At 44.6% G+C, this 22,741-nt stretch overlaps 1 protein-coding gene across 2 annotated transcripts in view; it reads right to left on the bottom strand.

The window, feature by feature from the left end:
* LOC139449453 (C2 domain-containing protein 3-like) overlaps positions 1 to 22,741 on the bottom strand; it is a 101,700-nt gene that overhangs the window by 38,939 nt on the left and 40,020 nt on the right. For both annotated transcript variants that reach the window (XM_071230854.1, XM_071230855.1), the window contains exons 17-27: positions 21,631 to 21,754; positions 20,336 to 20,460; positions 17,817 to 17,918; positions 16,940 to 17,026; positions 15,642 to 15,746; positions 15,175 to 15,254; positions 14,003 to 14,061; positions 13,559 to 13,702; positions 12,920 to 13,048; positions 12,593 to 12,687; positions 8,288 to 8,425 (exon numbers count right to left, since the gene is read on the bottom strand). In XM_071230854.1, the coding sequence (XP_071086955.1) occupies positions 8,288 to 8,425; positions 12,593 to 12,687; positions 12,920 to 13,048; positions 13,559 to 13,702; positions 14,003 to 14,061; positions 15,175 to 15,254; positions 15,642 to 15,746; positions 16,940 to 17,026; positions 17,817 to 17,918; positions 20,336 to 20,460; positions 21,631 to 21,754 (1,188 nt within the window). The remainder of the gene's footprint in view (positions 1 to 8,287; positions 8,426 to 12,592; positions 12,688 to 12,919; positions 13,049 to 13,558; positions 13,703 to 14,002; positions 14,062 to 15,174; positions 15,255 to 15,641; positions 15,747 to 16,939; positions 17,027 to 17,816; positions 17,919 to 20,335; positions 20,461 to 21,630; positions 21,755 to 22,741) is intronic.

Raw genomic sequence — 22,741 nt, 5'->3', positions numbered from 1 at the left:
CCCCAGGGCATATGATTATTTATTTTGCTTCTCTTGAGTGATAGAGATGGCTTTTCATTAATCTGAGGAAATTGGTAGAATATGGTCTTGAAGTGTAAGGGTCGGAGGGTCCGGATGTGATCAAATATTTCTGCAAGCTATTACTGACTTGAATGTCTAAATAACAAGCTTCATTTGAATCACAATCTTTTCGGCGCCTTCCAATCTGGCAGAGTATTGGGTTTACATCTAGGGTTGTTTAGAGTTGAGGGTATATTCGGTTGACCAATGAGTTAGGAAATTAGCTGAAGGTTTGGTTAAGAAGGGCTTGATAGAAAAACTGATTGGAACGGAAATTGGGGTTCATATGGAGGTGAGCGTTAGGACTCGTTTCACATGACGTCAAATAATATTTAAAATTATCATGAATAGTATTTAGGGAGTTGTCCGAGAGTGGTGCGGGGAGTCGGGAGCATACAGCTGAACAGAACGGTTCTCTGTAGGGTTTAGGATCCCGAGTCAGAAAAGAAGTAGAGGTAACGTTCATCAGAAAAACCATCAGGCTCTTCAACCATCATCTAGGTATGTGTTGTATTTATATCAGGCAACAACAAGAATATATCTGAGGACCATATGTGTGTATTTATGATTAACTCTATCATAAATAAAAAGGACTTGAGCAAACCATCTGACTTGTGATTCTGAAAGCGAGCTACATCATCCCTAGAACCAAGGAGTAGTTGATAAGTAGAAGTGAACATAGGTAGAAGGGTAAAGTACCCGGAACCTAAGGTTACACTGCATCTACGCATGCAAACATCACTTCTTTCCAATAACCTTCATCAACTAGATGTAAGATATATTGGGGAGGTGGGAGGGACTATTTCCTAATGTAATAGAGGTAGTATTCTTAGAATTATACACAATGATAACTATTGTTTGATAATTCCTACGAATATCCTACCTCCATTTCATCATAGCCAGTATTTACCAGAGGGACAGGTGGGATCTGTCATCTAGTACTCCCGGATAATTGGCAGCAGTGAAGTGAGGGAATACTGTAAACAGCTTTATTTCTGCGCCGTTAAAATATTGCGAATACCACACCAAAGACAATACTGCGACGAGATATTTTTGCGAGTTGCCGTGTTGAGATGACCGCTCGATTACCAAACAATACACAGCTTCTCTCCGAAGCTAGTTAATCTGAGTTGGCCGGAAAGAAGGCAGGATTACTGTGAGGTAACAGTGACACTAATTGGTCTGTTTACACTATCATTTGTTATGTATTGTGTAACCATTCTGCATTCATTTGTGTTTTTAACTTATTGAGTAACTTGTGGTTCTGGTTGATGATTTCAACATTTGATGACGTGTTGCAATGAATAAAGTATTTATGTATTATTTATACTTATTTTTGCGTTTTTAATTTTTGCGATTGAGTGTCGTTCGCAAAACTCGCAATAATAAAAGGGTCGCAAAAAATTTCCTGTTTACAGTATATAGTCAGATCGGGGTATGAACCAATGCCAGACTTCCTGATTTCACCCTTGGCAAACCTGCAGAAGACTTGTCACTTGTGGCATCCTTCCCGTTTCATGACCTCCTAATTGTTACCTGTTTTTGGAGATATATGACCTTATTTATGATCTTTTTCTCCGGTTCTGATGACCTTCTGAGGTTATCTATGACGTCACTTCCGGTTAATCCTTCATTGTGATGTAGATATATACTTGTTGCTCTATAGCCAACAGCATATATACTTATCTCACCTCAAGTATGATAATGACATACTTTTACACTGATGACATGTTTCCCTTTATATATTGGTGATAAAACGAACTCTCTATGTTAATTCCGGTTCTGAAGTCTTACACAACTACACCTCCGGTAGTTATACATGTTACGCCGAGCAACTCCCAATGTAATAACCCTATCACCTTATGATCTATGATCTCAGGTGTTAGACAATGATCCGTCCAACCCAGTTGACATAGTGTAAAGGCTAACTTACCATATGTTGTGGTACTTTCTGGGATCTTCACCCCCCCCTAAACTGCACATACTGAGTGACTATAGCCTGGGCCGCCACCAAGGCCCCCAGGGAGTACAGTCCCTCTAGATTGGGTTGTACGTCTCATGGTAGAAATGAGTAGACGTATTGTGGGATCTCCATTGACAGCTTGATACCACATGTTTAATGGAAACTGACTTCCATGAGGCCAGACTTGTTGCTAGTGCACGAATTTCATGAGCCATGCAACTTCCCCATTTTGGTGTAGAGAGCTGGGCTTGATGATAATAATCAGATATAGTGTTCTTAAGCCATCCGGCCACAGTAGCCTTAGTAATGTCCTTTTCTGACGAAGGCTTGCAAGAGATAAAGAGCCATTTTCTTTTCTTCCTGTGGTTCTGTGTAGCTGAAATATAGTATCTCAGAGCTCTGATGGGGCATAATAGTCTATCTGGATGATCCACTGTTTTACTCAAGGATGGGATAGAGTATTGTCTATGTCCTAGAGGCCCAAATGCTGATGCCTGGTTTTTGGCAATAAATTCTGGTAGCGATCTGAAGGATATTGTGCTCCAGTCTTGTGAATGCGTAATAGATGCGATATCAATTGCGTGAAGCTCAGACACTCCAGCATCTGTAGCTAAAGCTAAGAGGAAGGCTGTCTTTTTAGAAACTGTTAAAAGTGTAGCCTCTGCCATTGGTTCATATGGAGCTACATCAGTGCAGACAGTACGATGGATAAATTCCATTTTGGGAAAATGCGTGGGATTTTTATGTCTTCCAGTGAAAAGGATTTCATGAGTGGATTTAAGACTGGGTGAGATCCTATGGACAGTCCATCATGTTGTAGAACTGAGGCTCGAGCTGATCTACAGCCTTCAATTGTACCAGGTCTGAACCCTTTCTCATTTCTCAGGTGAAGTAGAAAATCAGCCACAAGAGGTATTGTCATATTTTCGTCATAAAACCACCTTCTATTCACCACTGGCAGAACTTTCTCCATCTGATGTTATAGATAGCTGAGGAAGCTGGTCTCCATGAGCTAGCAACCGCTTCCGAAGCTGATTTAGAGAAACCGGAGAAAATTGCGTCTTTGACGTGATAGTTTCCAGGCACGAAGGTGGAGATTTGTCAGGTTGCCGTAAAATATGTCCGATTTTGGTTGGCGGAGGAGATCATGATGTTCTGGTAGTTTGAGAGGCTCTTCTATGAGAAATGAATTCAGTCTTGGAAACCACTCTTTGTTGGGCCACGCTGGAGCTATTAGAATTATGACGCAATGTGTGTCCTTGATCTTCCTTATTAGTCTGTCCAGGAGAGAACAAGGAGGGAAAGCTTAGGCAAACATCCCTTGCCAACTCATGGATAGGGCGTACACCTGAAGGGCTGATGCATCTGGGACTGGGCTGACGTAAACGGGAAGTTTAGGCATGTGGCAAACAAGTCCAGGTGAGGGGTATCCCACGTCAAGGTTATCCACTTGAATTCCTCGGGGTGAAGAGTCCATTCCATGGGTCCAATCTTGTTTTTCCCGAGAGAGGCAGTCTGCAAGTATGTTCACTTTGCCTGGTGTGTGCAATGCTTCTATCCTGCAACTAACTGAGTCTGCCAAGGCAAACAAAAGCGTAACCACTCTCAACAAAAGTGCCCCCTTGATGTTGTATGTATGCTATCCCCGTGGTGTTGTATGTATGCTATCCCCGTGGTGTTGTATGTATGCTATCCCCTTGATGTTGTATGTATGCTATCCCCGTGGTGTTGTATGTATGCTATCCCCTTGATGTTGTATGTATGCTATCCCCGTGGTGTTGTATGTATGCTATCCCCTCGATGTTGTATGTATGCTATCCCCGTGGTGTTGTATGTATGCTATCCCCGTGGTGTTGTATGTATGCTATCCCCTTGATGTTGTATGTATGCTATCCCCGTGGTGTTGTATGTATGCTATCCCCTTGATGTTGTATGTATGCTATCCCCGTGGTGTTGTATGTATGCTATCCCCTTGATGTTGTATGTATGCTATCCCCGTGGTGTTGTATGTATGCTATCCCCGTGGTGTTGTATGTATGCTATCCCCTTGATGTTGTATGTATGCTATCCCCGTGGTGTTGTATGTATGCTATCCCCTTGATGTTGTATGTATGCTATCCCCGTGGTGTTGTATGTATGCTATCCCCGTGGTGTTGTATGTATGCTATCCCCTTGATGTTGTATGTATGCTATCCCCGTGGTGTTGTATGTATGCTATCCCCTTGATGTTGTATGTATGCTATCCCCTTGATGTTGTATGTATGCTATCCCCGTGGTGTTGTATGTATGCTATCCCCGTGGTGTTGTATGTATGCTATCCCCTTGATGTTGTATGTATGCTATCCCCGTGGTGTTGTATGTATGCTATCCCCTTGATGTTGTATGTATGCTATCCCCGTGGTGTTGTATGTATGCTATCCCCTTGATGTTGTATGTATGCTATCCCCTTGATGTTGTATGTATGCTATCCCCGTGGTGTTGTATGTATGCTATCCCCGTGGTGTTGTATGTATGCTATCCCCTTGATGTTGTATGTATGCTATCCCCGTGGTGTTGTATGTATGCTATCCCCGTGGTGTTGTATGTATGCTATCCCCTTGATGTTGTATGTATGCTATCCCCTTGATGTTGTATGTATGCTATCCCCGTGGTGTTGTATGTATGCTATCCCCGTGGTGTTGTATGTATGCTATCCCCGTGGTGTTGTATGTATGCTATCCCCTTGATGTTGTATGTATGCTATCCCCGTGGTGTTGTATGTATGCTATCCCCGTGGTGTTGTATGTATGCTATCCCCATGGTGTTGTCTGTAGCTGTCAGTACCCACGAGTGGTGTAGTCGATGGGTCCATACCTTGATTGACGTTTTGACGCCGAAGCCACCATCGTAGTTCCGATAGTTGGCTGTGAGGAGGTTGTATTGCGTCTTCCAGATCCATATTTCTGGTGGTGTTCATCCAAGCTTGTAGTGCATGTAACTGAAGTCTCCCTCTGTAAGTAAGATCTTGGAGTGATATCAGGGTGCCTAGGCAAGACATCAAGGATGACGTGCCCTGGTGGGTTGGTCGAGGGCACTCTGAATCCTCTCTATAGCTCCTAGATATCTGTCCTCTGGGGGTTGTAAGATGCCTTTTGACAGTTGAAACCTTGCCCCTATGTACACGATGTCTTGAGTTGGTATTAATTTTGACTTGACGGGATGTACCCAGAAATCCAAATGAGATAGAAGTTGAATCAGAAATATTGCATTCGGCTTTATCTGCAATAATTCTTTATTGGCTGAAAGGAAATCGTCTATATAGCCGTGGAGTCTTACAAGATATAGATAAGCAAAGCCGATGATGGGGGTGATAATCCGTGTAAAAAGCCATGGTGCTATTGATATTCCGAATAGAAGCACGTTGAATTCGAACCTTAGACCATTTACTGCAAAGCATAGATAGGGTCGACAACTCAGGTGAATAGGTACATGGAGGTAGGCATCCTGTAGGTCCAGACTAACTAGCCAATCTCCTAGTTTGAGGGAATTGTGTAACTTTGTTACTGATTCCTGTTGAAACTTTGGGGGACGTACTAGGTAGTCTCTGTTGTTGAGTTCTATTTGGGGACCAGAAAAACTGGAGAGTAAAAACCTCTTGTAGTGTCTGACTTTTGTAAGATGCTGATAGTAGTAGTTCTCGTATAGCCAAAGTTGCAGCCAATAACTTGGCTCCTACTAGTTGAAAACGTCGTCCTTTGGGAAGGAGTACAAGCTCCGGAAACGGGGTTTGTACCCTCTTTTTACCACTTCCATTAGCCAAGGGTTGTCCATAATTGACTTCCAATTTTCGGCGTATAGTGACAGACGACTGCCGACTGGTACCGCGGCATTACCAAAGCTGAACTTTGGTAAACGGTAATCGAGGTCCATTAACATAGCAAGGTTGACAGGGTTTGGCTGAGAGATTCTTGGGTGTAGAGAGTCATGAATGGCGGGTCCTCTACCTCTGGTAAAGGACTGACCACGACCTCTGATTCTTTGGGACTCATGTCTCCCTTGGTCTAGTATAGGATGAATTTTTCCAAGTGGAGATACGAATAGACTCACGTCCCGACATAACATTTCTGCGCTAAGGTGGATCCATGTGACTCTGGGTATCGGCTGACCTCAAGTATACATGACACATCACCTCAAACATGACTGTCATGCAAGTAGACATGACACATCACCTCAAACATGACTGGCATGCAAGTATACATGACACATCACCTCAAACATGACTGTCATGCAAGTAGACATGACACATCACCTCAAACATGACTGGCATGCAAGTAGACATGACACATCACCTCAAACATGACTGGCATGCACGTAGACATGACACATCACCTCAAACATGACTGGCATGCAAGTAGACATGACACATCACCTCAAACATGACTGGCATGCAAGTAGACATGACACATCACCTCAAACACGACTGTCATGCGAGTAGACATGACACATCACCTCAAACATGACTGTCATGCAAGAATACATGAAACATAACCTCAAACACGACTGTCATGCAAGTAGACATGACACATAACCTCGAACACGATTGTTGTGCAAGTAGACATGACACATCACCTCAAACATAATTGTTGTGCAAGTATACATGAAACATAACCTCAAACACGACTGTCATGCAAGTAGACATGACACATAACCTCAAACATGACTGTCATGCAAGAATACATGACACATCACCTCAAACACAATTGTCGTGCAAGTATACATGACACATCACCTCAAACATGGTTGTCGTGCAAGTATACATGACACATCACCTCAAACATGACTGTCATGCAAGTATACATGACACATCACCTCAAACACGATTGTCGTGCAAGTATACATGACACATCACCTCAAACTTGGTTGTCGTGCAAGTATACATGACACATCACCTCGAACACGATTGTTGTGCAAGCATACATGACACATCACCTCAAACATGACTGTTGTGCAAGCATACATGACACATCACCTCAAACATGGTTGTCGTGCAAGCATACATGGCACATCACCTCAAACACGACTGTTGTGCAAGCATACATGATACATCACCTCAAACATGGTTGTCGTGCAAGTATATATGGCACATCACCTCAAACACGACTGTTGTGCAAGCATACATGACACATCACCTCAAACATGGTTGTCTTGCAAGTATACATGGCACATCACCTCAAACACGACTGTTGTGCAAGCATACATGACACATCACCTCGAACACGATTGTCGTGCAAGTATACATGACACATCACCTCAAACATGACTGTTGTGCAAGCATACATGACACATCACCTCGAACACGATTGTCGTGCAAGTATACATGACACATCACCTCAAACACGATTGTCGTGCAAGTATACATGACACATCACCTCAAACATGGTTGTCGTGCAAGTATACATGACACATCACCTCGAACACGATTGTTGTGCAAGCATACATGACACATCACCTCAAACATGACTGTTGTGCAAGCATACATGACACATCACCTCAAACATGGTTGTCGTGCAAGTATACATGACACATCACCTCGAACATGACTGTCATGCAAGTATACATGACACATCACCTCAAACACGATTGTCGTGCAAGTATACATGACACATCACCTCAAACATGGTTGTCGTGCAAGTATACATGACACATCACCTCGAACACGATTGTCGTGCAAGTATACATTACACATTACCTCGAACACGATTGTCGTGGAAGATTACATGACACATCACCTCAAACACGATTGCCGTGCAAGTATACATGACACATCACCTCGAACACGATTGTCGTGCAAGTATACATGACACATAACCTCAAACACGATTGTCGTGGAAGATTACATGACACATCACTTCAAACATGATTGTCGTGCAAGTATACATGACACATCACCTCAAACACGATTGTCGTGACAGTATACATGACACATCACCTCAAACATGGTTGTCGTGCAAGTATACATGACACATCACCTCAAACATTATTTTCATTCAAGTATACATGACATCACCTCAAAGGTGATTGTCAATCAAGTATACATGACACATCACCTCAAACACGATTGTCAATCAAGTATACATGACATCACCTCAAACATGGTTGTCGTGCAAGTACACATGACACATTACCTCAAACATGGCTGACACTTGTACACAGAGACCCTATTCTACAGTACAGTAAATGTAAGTAACATGACTTGAACCTACTGACATCTGTGGCTCTACTCACCTTGGCTTTAGACTCTGGGTCTTCCAGCTGGGACTCGGTGGCGACTTGAGACAGCGGCAGAGAGAAACTCTGGATGGCTGGCTCCCCCCGCTTCTGCATCGTCACCATGGCACACAGCTTGGCAAGTGGTAGTGTGGCCTGGAGAGTCACACAATGTATGTTAGACAGTTGACACATGATTAGCGGTAGTGTGGCCTGGAGAGTCACATAATGTATGTTAGACAGTTGACACCTGATTAGCGGTAGTGTGGCCTGGAGAGTCACACAATGTATGTTAGACAGTTGACACATGATTAGCGGTAGTGTGGCCTGGAGAGTCACATAATGTATGTTAGACAGTTGACACATGATTAGCGGTAGTGTGGCCTGGAGAGTCACATAATGTATGTTAGACAGTTGACACCTGATTAGCGGTAGTGTGGCCTGGAGAGTCACACAATGTATGTTAGACAGTTGACACATGATTAGCGGTAGTGTGGCCTGGAGAGTCACATAATGTATGTTAGACAGTTGACACATGATTAGCGGTAGTGTGGCCTGGAGAGTCGCACCATGTATGTTAGACAGTTGACACATGATTAGCGGTAGTGTGGCCTGGAGAGTCACATAATGTATGTTAGACAGTTGACACCTGATTAGCGGTAGTGTGGCCTGGAGAGTCACACAATGTATGTTAGACAGTTGACACATGATTAGCGGTAGTGTGGCCTGGAGAGTCACATAATGTATGTTAGACAGTTGACACATGATTAGCGGTAGTGTGGCCTGGAGAGTCGCACCATGTATGTTAGACAGTTGACACATGATTAGCGGTAGTGTGGCCTGGAGAGTCACATAATGTATGTTAGACAGTTGACACATGATTAGCGGTAGTGTGGCCTGGAGAGTCGCACCATGTATGTTAGACAGTTGACACATGATTAGCGGTAGTGTGGCCTGGAGAGTCATACCATGTATGTTAGACAGTTGACACATGATTAGCAGTAGTGTGGCCTGGAGAGTCACATAATGTATGTTAGACAGTTGACACATGATTAGCGGTAGTGTGGCCTGGAGAGTCATACCATGTATGTTAGACAGTTGACACATGATTAGCGGTAGTGTGGCCTGGAGAGTCATACCATGTATGTTAGACAGTTGACACATGATTAGCGGTAGTGTGGCCTGGAGAGTCACACCATGTATGTTAGACAGTTGACACATGATTAGCGGTAGTGTGGCCTGGAGAGTCACACCATGTATGTTAGACAGTTGACACATGATTAGCGGTAGTGTGGCCTGGAGAGTCACACAATGTATGTTAGACAGTTGACACATGATTAGCAGCAGTGTGGCCTGGAGTGTCACACCATGTATGTTAGACAGTTGACACATGATTAGCGGTAGTGTGGCCTGGAGAGTCACACAATGTATGTTAGACAGTTGACACATGATTAGCGGTAGTGTGGCCTGGAGAGTCACACAATGTATGTTAGACAGTTGACACATGATTAGCGGTAGTGTGGCCTGGAGAGTCATACCATGTATGTTAGACAGTTGACACATGATTAGCGGCAGTGTGGCCTGGAGTGTCACACCATGTATGTTAGACAGTTGACACATGATTAGCGGTAGTGTGGCCTGGAGAGTCATACCATGTATGTTAGACAGTTGACACATGATTAGCGGTAGTGTGGCCTGGAGAGTCACACCATGTATGTTAGACAGTTGACACATGATTAGCAGCAGTGTGGCCTGGAGAGTCACACAATGTATGTCAGACAGTTGACACATGATTAGCGGCAGTGTGGCCTGGAGTGTCACACCATGTATGTTAGACAGTTGACACATGATTAGCGGTAGTGTGGCCTGGAGAGTCACACCATGTATGTTAGACAGTTGACACATGATTAGCGGTAGTGTGGCCTGGAGAGTCATACCATGTATGTTAGACAGTTGACACATGATTAGCGGCAGTGTGGCCTGGAGTGTCACACCATGTATGTTAGACAGTTGACACATGATTAGCGGCAGTGTGGCCTGGAGTGTCACACCATGTATGTTAGACAGTTGACACATGATTAGCGGTAGTGTGGCCTGGAGAGTCATACCATGTATGTTAGACAGTTGACACATGATTAGCGGTAGTGTGGCCTGGAGAGTCATACCATGTATGTTAGACAGTTGACACATGATTAGCAGCAGTGTGGCCTGGAGAGTCACACAATGTATGTCAGACAGTTGACACATGATTAGCGGCAGTGTGGCCTGGAGTGTCACACCATGTATGTTAGACAGTTGACACATGATTAGCGGTAGTGTGGCCTGGAGAGTCATACCATGTATGTTAGACAGTTGACACATGATTAGCGGTAGTGTGGCCTGGAGAGTCACACAATGTATGTTAGACAGTTGACACATGATTAGCGGTAGTGTGGCCTGGAGAGTCATACCATGTATGTTAGACAGTTGACACATGATTAGCGGTAGTGTGGCCTGGAGAGTCATACCATGTATGTTAGACAGTTGACACATGATTAGCGGCAGTGTGGCCTGGAGTGTCACACCATGTATGTTAGACAGTTGACACATGATTAGCGGTAGTGTGGCCTGGAGTGTCACACCATGTATGTTAGACAGTTGACACATGATTAGCGGTAGTGTGGCCTGGAGAGTCATACCATGTATGTTAGACAGTTGACACATGATTAGCGGCAGTGTGGCCTGGAGTGTCACACCATGTATGTTAGACAGTTGACACATGATTAGCGGCAGTGTGGCCTGGAGTGTCACACCATGTATGTTAGACAGTTGACACATGATTAGCGGCAGTGTGGCCTGGAGTGTCACACCATGTATGTTAGACAGTTGACACATGATTAGCGGTAGTGTGGCCTGGAGAGTCATACCATGTATGTTAGACAGTTGACACATGATTAGCAGCAGTGTGGCCTGGAGAGTCACACAATGTATGTCAGACAGTTGACACATGATTAGCGGTAGTGTGGCCTGGAGAGTCATACCATGTATGTTAGACAGTTGACACATGATTAGCAGCAGTGTGGCCTGGAGAGTCACACCATGTATGTCAGACAGTTGACACATGATTAGCGGTAGTGTGGCCTGGAGAGTCACACAATGTATGTTAGACAGTTGACACATGATTAGCGGTAGTGTGGCCTGGAGAGTCATACCATGTATGTTAGACAGTTGACACATGATTAGCAGCAGTGTGGCCTGGAGAGTCACACAATGTATGTCAGACAGTTGACACATGATTAGCGGTAGTGTGGCCTGGAGAGTCATACCATGTATGTTAGACAGTTGACACATGATTAGCAGCAGTGTGGCCTGGAGAGTCACATAATGTATGTTAGACAGTTGACACATGATTAGCGGCAGTGTGGCCTGGAGAGTCATACCATGTATGTTAGACAGTTGACACATGATTAGCGGTAGTGTGGCCTGGAGAGTCACACAATGTATGTCAGACAGTTGACACATGATTAGCGGTAGTGTGGCCTGGAGAGTCATACCATGTATGTTAGACAGTTGACACATGATTAGCGGTAGTGTGGCCTGGAGAGTCATACCATGTATGTCAGACAGTTGACACATGATTAGCGGCAGTGTGGCCTGGAGTGTCACACCATGTATGTTAGACAGTTGACACCACTTTCATAATAAGATCTCCTCACTATAAATGATATATCAATGTTCCCTGATGTTGTGGTGGTAGAATCTACTCACTTTAGCAATGACCTGTTCCCTGATTTTGTGGTGGTAGAATCTACTCACTTTAGCAATGACCTGTTGCCTGATGTTGTGGTGGTAGAATCTACTCACTTCAGCAATGACCTGTTCCCTGATGTTGGGGTGGTAGAATATACTCACTTTAGCAATGATCTGTTCCCTGATGTCGGGGTGGTAAAATCTACTCACTTTAGCAATGACCTGTTCCCTGATTTTGTGGTGGTAGAATCTACTCACTTTAGCAATGACCTGTTCCCTGATGTTGGGGTGGTAGAATCTACTCACTTTAGCAATGACCTGTTGCCTGATGTTGTGGTGGTAGAATCTACTCACTTTAGCAATGACCTGTTCCCTGATGTTGGGGTGGTAGAATCTACTCACTTTAGCAATGACCTGTTCCCTGATGTTGGGGTGGTAGAATATACTCACTTTAGCAATGATCTGTTCCCTGATGTCGGGGTGGTAAAATCTACTCACTTTAGCAATGACCTGTTCCCTGATGTTGGGGTGGTAGAATCTACTCACTTTAGCAATGACCTGTTCCCTGATGTTGTGGTGGTAAAGTCTACTCACTTTAGCAATGACCTGTTCCCTGATGTTGGGGTGGTAATATCTGCACCAGACTTCGAACGGAAGTCCTCCTGCTCCTCCTCCTGAGTTAGCACATGCTGCCCAAAGAAAGAAGTTCTTCATTATACATCTACTATCTTCATTTCTTAGGAAGAGCTTGTGTCGGGTACAGTCGTGGAATATGGGTCAAGTGTACACAGAGGTCAAGGTATGCCATGGTATGCAGGGGTCAAGGTATGCCATGGTATGCAGGGGTCAAGGTACGCAGCGATAAAGTGTACGCACGGGTCAAGGGTACACAGGGGTCAAGATTACAAAGGTTTGACTTACCTGTAAGTAGTTCCCGCTGGACTGGGGTCCCCTGAGGTAGATGTAGTTTGTGTCTGGTACAATCGTGGAACGTAGGGTCAGGTGTACACAGTGTGGTCGCTGTGCGGTAACACTTCATGGTAGGAGCAACTAAAAGTTTACAAAATGAAGGTAAGATTTTTAATAAGATCCTGCACCATTGTTAAAAAATATTACATGTTGCAAATCCATTTCTTGAGAGGTCGAAAATAATAATAGTAATATTACAGAAATATAGTGGCTGCCTGCAAAGTACAATCAACTGACAAAGTATTGAATAATCCATACGTCCAGAACATGACCAGGACCAGGCAGATTTCAGAAGCCACTTTCATCACTGCTAGGTTTTTCCTATACAACAAGCCGGGGGGGGGAAGAAGCTCATGGTCATGGTCATGTCATGTTTGTACGACAACACACAATCAATCAAAAAGTTGCCTCATACAAAAACAATTAACAATTTCAGTCCCCTGTAGGTGCAGATGGCTCCCTAGGGGTGGGTGTTACTGTAAATATACTCACTGATTTTGAAATTAGACAGGGGAGTGGTCGAGGACGGGAAGTAGTACTCAGGGCCTATTCTGCTCCCTTGGGATTGGTGTTACTATAAATGTTACTCACTGCTCCTGACATCAGACAGGGGTTTTGTCTGGGGCTGGGCTGGGAAGTGGTACTGGATAAAGCAGTCTGTCTCTCCCCACATCATGTTGTCAAACAGCTTGAGATCCCGAATAGCCTCAATCACAACCTCAAACACATGCTCCACTGTAACAGAAATATATACAAAATGATATGCAATAGAGAATCAATACTCATGTCTGGTAGACAACATGATACAGTACATGAATGTTTAGAGTCACAGTCAGCGGTACCCAACTGTATCACAACCACCTGGAAATAATCAAGTCCTGACCATGCAAACCAGCTTCTGAAAACATCAGCATCCACACCACCGGGGGTCATGCAGTGAGTGCAAACACCAACACTCTAACCACAAACATGGGATATTGGTGACCAATTCTAAACCCCAAATCCCCACAGATGTGAGAACAAAAGTATATGTACCTGCTGAATCTGTGGCTGGATGGTGGCCATTCACATCGTCACGAGCAGCCAGGTCATGTCTGAAGGTAGAAGCAAAGAACCTATTATTTGAACATCAATACAGGACACAGGTAGGACACAGGCGGGACACGGATAGGGACACAGACGAGACATAGGCAGGACACAAATGGGGCACAGGTGAGACAGGTAGGACACAGGTGAGACACAGGCGGGATAGGTAGGGCGGGATAGATAGGACACAAATGGGACACAGGTGAGATAGGTGAGACACAGGTAGAACACAGGCAGGACAGGTATGATACAGGTGAGACACAGGTGGGACAGGTGGGACACAGGTGAGACAGATGGGACACAGGCGGGACAGGTAGGACACAAACGTGATACAGGTGAGACACAGGTGAGACAGGTAAAACACAGGTGGGACACAGGTGAGACAAGTAGTACAGGTAGGACACAGGTGAGAGGTAGGATACAGGCGGGACAGGTAGGACACAAATGGGACACAGTTGAGACAGGTAAAACACAGGTGGGACACAGGTGAGACAGGTAAAACAGAGGTGGGACACAGGTGAGACAAGTGGTACAGGTAGGACACAGGTGAGAGGTAGGATACAGGCGGGCCAGGTAGGACACAAATGGGACACAGTTGAGACAGGTAAAACACAGGTGAGACAGGCAGGATACAGGCAGGACACAGGTGAGATAGGTGGGACAAAGGTGAGACAGATAAAACACAGGTGGGACACAGGTGAGACAGATAAAACACAGGTGGGACACAGGTGAGACAGGTGGGGCACAGGTGGGACACAGGTGAGACAGGTGGGTCACAGGTAGAACACAGGCGGGACAGGTAGGACACAAATGGGACACAGGTGAGACAAAGGTGAAATATAGGAAGGACATAGGAAGGACACAGGTGAGACAGGTGGGACACAGTTAGGACACAGGTGAGACAAAGGTAGGACAGGTTGGACACAGGTGAGATACAGGTGTGACAAAGGTAGGACAGAGGTAGGACACATGTGAGACAGGTGGGACACAGGTAGGACACAGGTGAGACAAAGGTAGGACAGGTTGGACACAGGTGAGACACAGGTGTGACAAAGGTAAGACAGAGGTAGGACACAAGTGAGACATGTGGGATACAGGTAGGACACAGGTGTCTGAGTTACCTCTCCAGACTGTGAAGTGGCCTCTCTGGGATCAGCACCGACCCATCTCCATCCTGCTTGACCCGCTGTAGACTTGCAATCTGTACACAACAGCTAGCAGTGAGTAACTGAGACAATATGGTCTCCCTATTAACAAGTTGGCAAGTATGCAGTAGTTGATAGCTTGAGCAACAATGCATCATTGTATGATGACCTAACCAGCTTACATGTGCAGGTTGGTCTTTCCTGGATGTCATCATTCTATGTATATTATATGCTCAACAGAGATTTTGACCTACCAATTTTAGGTGATAAGTTTGTCAGATCATTCAAAGGACAAGAAAATGGAGAATAGTTCAGAAAAGTTAGAGTTAAAAGAATCTGACAAATTAAACGCTGGGAAACCACTAAAAATTTGCACAGATCTTTCATATGACTTCAAACAACTAACAACTAGCATAGCCATTTTAAGAAACACCCTCACACACCTGTTCCGCCGACCCCATCGCGAGCACCAGCCGGAGCTGCCCAAAGTTGAAGCTGGTGAAGGGATCGGTGATGCCGAAATAGTTGTCTGCCGCAATCACTGGATACTGTCAAGGAAATTGAAGCTGTCAGTACAAAGAATTATGGTTCCCTCATGCGTGAAAAGTTCCTGTGTGGATGCATCATGTTTAAATAGTTCCTGTGTGGAAGCATCATGTTTGAATAGGTCCTGTGTGGATGCATCATGTATGATACTATGAATAGTTCCTGTGTGGATGCATCATGTTTGAATAGTTCCTGTGTGGATGCATCATGTTTGAATAGGCCCTGTGTGGATGCATCATGTAAGAATAGTTCCTGTGTGGATGCTTCATGTTTGAATAGTTCCTGTGTAAATAGTTCCTGTGTGGATGCAACATGTTTGAATAGGCCCTGTGTGGATGCATCATGTATGAATAGTTCCTGTGTGAATAGTTCCTGTGTGGATGCATCATGTAAGAATAGTTCCTGTGTGGATGCATCATGTGTGAATAATTCCTGTGTGGATGCATCATGTTTGAATAGTTCCTGTGTGAATAGTTCCTGTGTGGATGCATCATGTGTGAATAATTCCTGTGTGGACGCATCATGTTTAAATAGATTCTGTGTGGATGCATCATGTGTGGATGGATCATGTGTAAATAGTTCCTGTGTGGATGCATCATGTTTGAATAGTTCCTGTAAGGATGCATCACGTTTGAATAGTTCCTGTGTGAATAGTACCTGTGTGTATGCATCATGTTTGAATAGTTCTTGTGTGGATGCATCATGTTTGAATAGTTCCTGTGTGAATGCATCATGTGTGAATAGTTCCTGTGTGTATGCATCATGTTTGAATAGGTCCTGTGTGACCAGTTTCTGTGTGGATGCATCATGTGTGAATAGTTTCTGTGTGGATGTATCATGTGTGAATAGTTCCTGTGTGGATGCATCATGTGTGAATAGTTCCTGAGTGGATGCATCATGTTTGAATAGTTCCTGTGTGAATAGTTCCTGTGTGGATGCATCATGTTTGAATAGTTCCTGTGTGGATGCATTATGTTTGAATAGTTCCTGTGTGGATGCATCATGTGTGAATAGTTTCTGTGTGGAAGCATCATGTTTGAATAGGTCCTGTGTGGATGCATCATGTTTGAATAGTTCCTGTGTGGATGCATCATGTTTGAATAGTTCCTGTATGAATAGTTCATGAGTGGATACTTCAAGTGTGAATGAATAGTTTATGTGTGAATAGGTCACCTACTGTGATGCAAGTACAAACCTGAGACTTGAGAAGGGCGTTAGCCACTCTTCGATCCCGGAAGGACATGTAGAACTGATGGAGGCTAAGCTTCACCATACCTATCAGCTGGAGACAAAACATGGGACATATTAACAACACACATCTTACAAAATCCTAAACAACAATTTACACTGCCAGATGTCTAGTTGTCCAGGGCATCAACATTCCCTGTGCAGAGCTGCATTCCCTAATCATCCCCTTATCCCCCGGCTATGATCCTTTGCGTGTTGGCACCATACCGGTACTTCTGGCTTTCATTGAAGTTTGTCGGCACCACACCGGTACTTCTGGCTTTCATTGAAGTTTGTCGGCACCACACCGGTACTTCTGGCTTTCATTGAAGTTTGTCAGCACCACACCGGTACTTCTGGCTTTCATTGAAGTTTGTCAGCACCACACCGGTACTTCTGGCTTTCATTGAAGTTTGTCAGCACCACACCAGTACTTCTGGCTTTCATTGAAGTTTGTCAGCACCACACCGGTACTTCTGGCTTTCATTGAAGTTTTTCAGCACCACATCGGTACTTCTGGCTTTCATTGAAGTTTGTCAGCACCACACCGGTACTTCTGGCTTTCATTGAAGTTTGTCGGCACCACACCGGTACTTCTGGCTTTCACTGAAGTTTGTCAGCACCATACCGGTACTTCTGGCTTTCACCCAAGTTTGTCAGCACCTTACTGGGACTTCTGGGTTTCACCAAAATTTGGCGGCACCGTGCTGGTGCTTCTGGGTTTCACCAAAATAGAAAACATGATGTCAAGTGTTCACATCGTTATATAATTGAAACAATATCAATGTGCTTTAGAAAGTCCCTCCCTCCCGTTGTGAATGTATGTGAAGGTAACAATGTCATACCTTGTCATCACCAGCTGCTGTCGTCTTGTCCCACACTTCGATGACCAGGAAGTTGTTCCTCATGCGTTCCAACAACGCCGGGCTCAGCAGAACAGGGGCAACCTTCATACAGGAACAGATATATCACACTGTGTCACAGAGCGACCTTCACACAGGAACAGATATATCACACTGTGTCACAGAGCGACCTTCACACAGGTTAAATATATCACACTGTCTCACAGAGCGACCTTCACACAGGTTAAATATATCACACTGTCTCACAGAGCGACCTTCACACAGGAACAGATATATCACACTGTGTCACAGAGCGACCTTCACACAGGAACAGATATATCACACTGTCTCACAGAGCGACCTTCACACAGGAACAGATATATCACACTGTGTCACAGAGCAACCTTCACACAGGAACAGATATATCACACTGTCTCACAGAGCGACCTTCACACAGGAACAGATATATCACACTGTGTCACAGTGCAACCTTCACACAGGAACAGATATATCACACTGTGTCACAGAGCGACCTTCACACAGGAACAGATATATCACACTGTCACAGAGCGACCTTCACACAGGAACAGATATATCACACTGTGTCTACTGTAGTAATGGTCGACTCTACTGTAGGAATGGTCGACTCTACTGTAGCAATATCTACTCTACTGTAGTAATGATCGACTCTACTGTAGCAATGATCTACTTTACTATAGCAACGGTCCACTCTACTGTAGGAATGGTCCACTCTACTGTAGCAATGATATACTCTATTGTAGTAATGGTCGACTCTACAGCAGGAATGGTCTACTCTACTGTAGGAATAGCCTCAGACTACAGATGTAGAGAGATTGTCACTGTAACTGCAGCAATGGTCTTCTCTACAGTAGCAATGATCTACTCTACTGTGGGAATGCTCTACTTTACTGTAGCAACGGTCCACTCTACTGTAGCAATGATCCTACTGTAGGAATGGTCCACTCTACAGTAGGAATGGTCTACTCTACTGTAGGAGTGGCCTACTATACTGTAGGAATAGTCCACTATACAGTAGGAATGGTCTACTCTACAGTAGGAATGGTCTACTCTACTGTAGCAATGATCTACTCTACTGCAGTAATAGTCGACTCTACTGTTGCAATGGTATGCTCTACTCTACTGCAAGAATGCTCTACTCTACTGAAGGAATGCTCTACTCTACTGCAAGAATGCTCTACTTTACTGTAGCAATTGTCTACTCTACTGTAGCAATTGTCTACTCTACTGTAGGAATGGTCCACTCTACTGTAGCAATGGTCTACTCTACTGTGGGAATGGCCTCAGACTACAGATGTAGAGAGATTGTCACTGTATCTGCAGCAATGGTCTACTCTACTGTAGGAATGGCCTCAGACTACAGATGTAGAGAGATTGTCACTGTACCTGCAGCAATGGTCTACTCTACAGTAGGAATGGCCTCAGACCACAGCTGTAGAGAGATTGGCACTGTACCTGCAGCAATCGTCTACTCTACTGTGAAATGGCCTCAGACCACAGCTGTAGAGAGATAGTCACTGTACCTGCAGCAATCGTCTACTCTACTGTAGGAATGGCCTCAGACCACAGCTGTAGAGAGATAGTCACTGTACCTGCAGCAATCGTCTACTCTACTGTAGGAATGGCCTCAGACCACAGCTGTAGAGAGATAGTCACTGTACCTGCAGCAATCGTCTACTCTACTGTAGGAATGGCCTCAGACCACAGCTGTAGAGATAGTCACTGTACCTGCAGCAATGGTCTACTCTACTGTAGGAATGGCCTCAGACCACAGCTGTAGAGAGATAGTCACTGTACCTGCAGCAATCGTCTACTCTACTGTAGGAATGGCCTCAGACCACAGCTGTAGAGAGATAGTCACTGTACCTGCAGCAATGGTCTACTCTACTGTAGGAATGGCCTCAGACCACAGCTGTAGAGATAGTCACTGTACCTGCAGCAATCGTCTACTCTACTGTAGGAATGGCCTCAGACCACAGCTGTAGAGAGATAGTCACTGTACCTGCAGCAATGGTCTACTCTACTGTAGGAATGGCCTCAGACCACAGCTGTAGAGAGATAGTCACTGTACCTGCAGCAATCGTCTACTCTACTGTAGGAATGGCCTCAGACCACAGCTGTAGAGATAGTCACTGTACCTGCAGCAATCGTCTACTCTACTGTAGGAATGGCCTCGGACCACAGCTGTAGAGAGATAGTCACTGTACCTGCAGCAATCGTCTACTCTACTGTAGGAATGGCCTCAGACCACAGCTGTAGAGAGATAGTCACTGTACCTGCAGCAATCGTCTACTCTACTGTAGGAATGGCCTCAGACCACAGCTGTAGAGAGATAGTCACTGTACCTGCAGCAATCGTCTACTCTACTGTAGGAATGGCCTCAGACCACAGCTGTAGAGAGATAGTCACTGTACCTGCAGCAATCGTCTACTCTACTGTAGGAATGGCCTCAGACCACAGCTGTAGAGAGATAGTCACTGTACCTGCAGGAAGTTGAACTGTGGCTGAAGTGTGCCCCAGCAGACTGTGGAATGAACAGCATCGTTACACCAGAACATCCGACACACAAGATAGGAGTTCCGTGTTGAGAGGTCGCGGGCACCAGGACCTGCAGAGATTAACAACATGACAACAAACATAGCACTCAAACAGACTTTAAAAACAAAACTGCATCATGGGCAAAAATAGTCAACACATGTCTGGAAGGGGGTTGTTATAACCGCCTGATCACTCTCTGCTATGTTCAGCTCAAGGACCTCAGTCATCACTGTCTATTTTCATGCATGTGACTATTTCACTAACCCAACATGGGAGAGGGGAGGGGGATTGTTGTAACAGCCTGATCACTCTCTGCTATGTTCATGAAGCTTAAGGACATCAGTCATCACTGTTTATTTTCATGCATGTGACTATTACACTAACCCAACATGGGAGAGGGGTGTGGGGTTGTTGTAACAGCCTGATCACTCTCTGCTATGTTCATCTGTGACGAGGACCCCAGTCACACTGTCTATTTTCATGCATGTGACTATTACACTCACCAAACATGGGAGAGGGGAGGGGAATTGTTGTAACAGCCTGATCACTCTCTGCTATGTTCAGCTCAAGGACCTCAGCCATCACTGTCTATTTTCATGCATGTGACTATTACACTCACCAAACAAGGGAGAGGGGAGGGGAATTGTTGTAACAGCCTGATCACTCTCTGCTATGTTCAGCTCAAGGACCTCAGCCATCACTGTCTATTTTCAGGCATGTGACTATTACACTCACCAAACATGGGAGAGGGGAGGGGAATTATTGTAACAGCCTGATCACTCTCTTCTATGTTCAGCTTAAGGACCTCAGTCATCACTGTCTATTTTCATGCACACTAACCCAACATGGGAGAGTGGAGGGGGATTGTTGTAACAGCCTGATCACTCTGTGCTATGTTCAGCTCAAGGACCTCAGTCATCACTGTCTATTTTCATGCATGTGACTATTACACTCTTCCCAACATGGGAGAGTGGAGGGGGATTGTTGTAACAGCCTGATCACTCTGTGCTATGTTCAGCTTAAGGACCTCAGTCATCACGGTCTATTTTCATGCATGTGACTATTACACTCTTCCCAACATGGGAGAGGGGTCGGGGGTTGTTGTAACAGCCTGATCACTCTCTGCTATGTTCAGCTTAAGGACCTCAGTCATCACTGTTTATTTTCATGCATGTGACTATTAGACTCTTCACAACATGGGAGTGGGGAGGGGGGTTGTTGTAACAGCGAGTTCACTCACCTGATGTAGGGGGAGGTTGTTGTAACAGCATGGGACGCCGGTTGACCAGGTGTAATGGGGGCACTCCCTGTAGGCTGAGGTTCTGACCGTTGGGCACCATCAACATCATGTGCAGGGTCAGTGGCTGGACAAGAAGACATTGCAACAGTCAGGAATATAACATGACACTCAGAGATCAACACCATGAAAACATGTATGCTACGGCTGCAGGTAATTGTTCAAAGACGTCCCTTTCACAGTGTTGTGAAATCATAATGATCTCAGTTTGCATCGTGCTAACATTTGTCTGTGATGCAGGTAGACCCAAGGTGGCTTTCCCTGCTGATATCAGTGAGTGAGTGAGTGATTATGGTTTAACGCCGCTTTTAGCAATATTCCTGCAATATCACAGCGGGGGACACCAGAAATGAGCTTCGCACATTGTACCCATTTCGGGATTCGAACCCGGGTCTTCGGCGTGACGATCGAAAGCTTTAATCACTAGGCTACCCGACCGCCCCCCTGCTGATATCGAGGCATTAAGCAGTCTTCAGTCGTCTACAGCCTGCTTCACAGCCATCCTGACACCCATCTCAGGCCACATAGTTGCGACTAAAAGGATCGCTAATTCGACCTAAATTTCAATTTGTCTACTGTCTAAAATTCAGAGGTAGCCAAATGACTACTTGAAAATATCTTGTGGCACCTAAATTCTATTGCTTCACATTTGAAGACACAAAAATAAATAACAGCTAAATGTGGAAAACATGTCTCCTAATAATTGTACTTGTGTATAAGTTTTGCTCAAGTCGACAATGAACAGAAATACATAAATATTAATGTAATTAGCATCTTATTTCAGACGACAATGCTCATTGAATAAGCAAGGATATAACTAAATAATCTAGTAACATAAATTGCATCATCGTTTGAGTCACAAATAACGAAAATCAAGTACAATTTCCATTAACATACAATTCCAAGACTGGCTAGCTGGAAAAAAATGCCTGTAGACAGATGGCTACTTGGTAAAAATTTAAACTTTGAGGCTTGCATCTCTTCAGGCTCACTACTCCTACTTTCATCTATGTCTACTCCATACATGATTCTTTTCTCTTTAGGAGCATACAAT

The sequence above is a fragment of the Haliotis cracherodii genome, unplaced genomic scaffold (assembly GCF_022045235.1).
Source record: "Haliotis cracherodii isolate W230 unplaced genomic scaffold, xgHalCrac1.p SCAF_8, whole genome shotgun sequence".
Classification (NCBI taxonomy): Eukaryota; Metazoa; Mollusca; class Gastropoda; order Lepetellida; family Haliotidae; genus Haliotis; species Haliotis cracherodii.
This window is presented reverse-complemented; position numbering and strand designations above follow the sequence as displayed.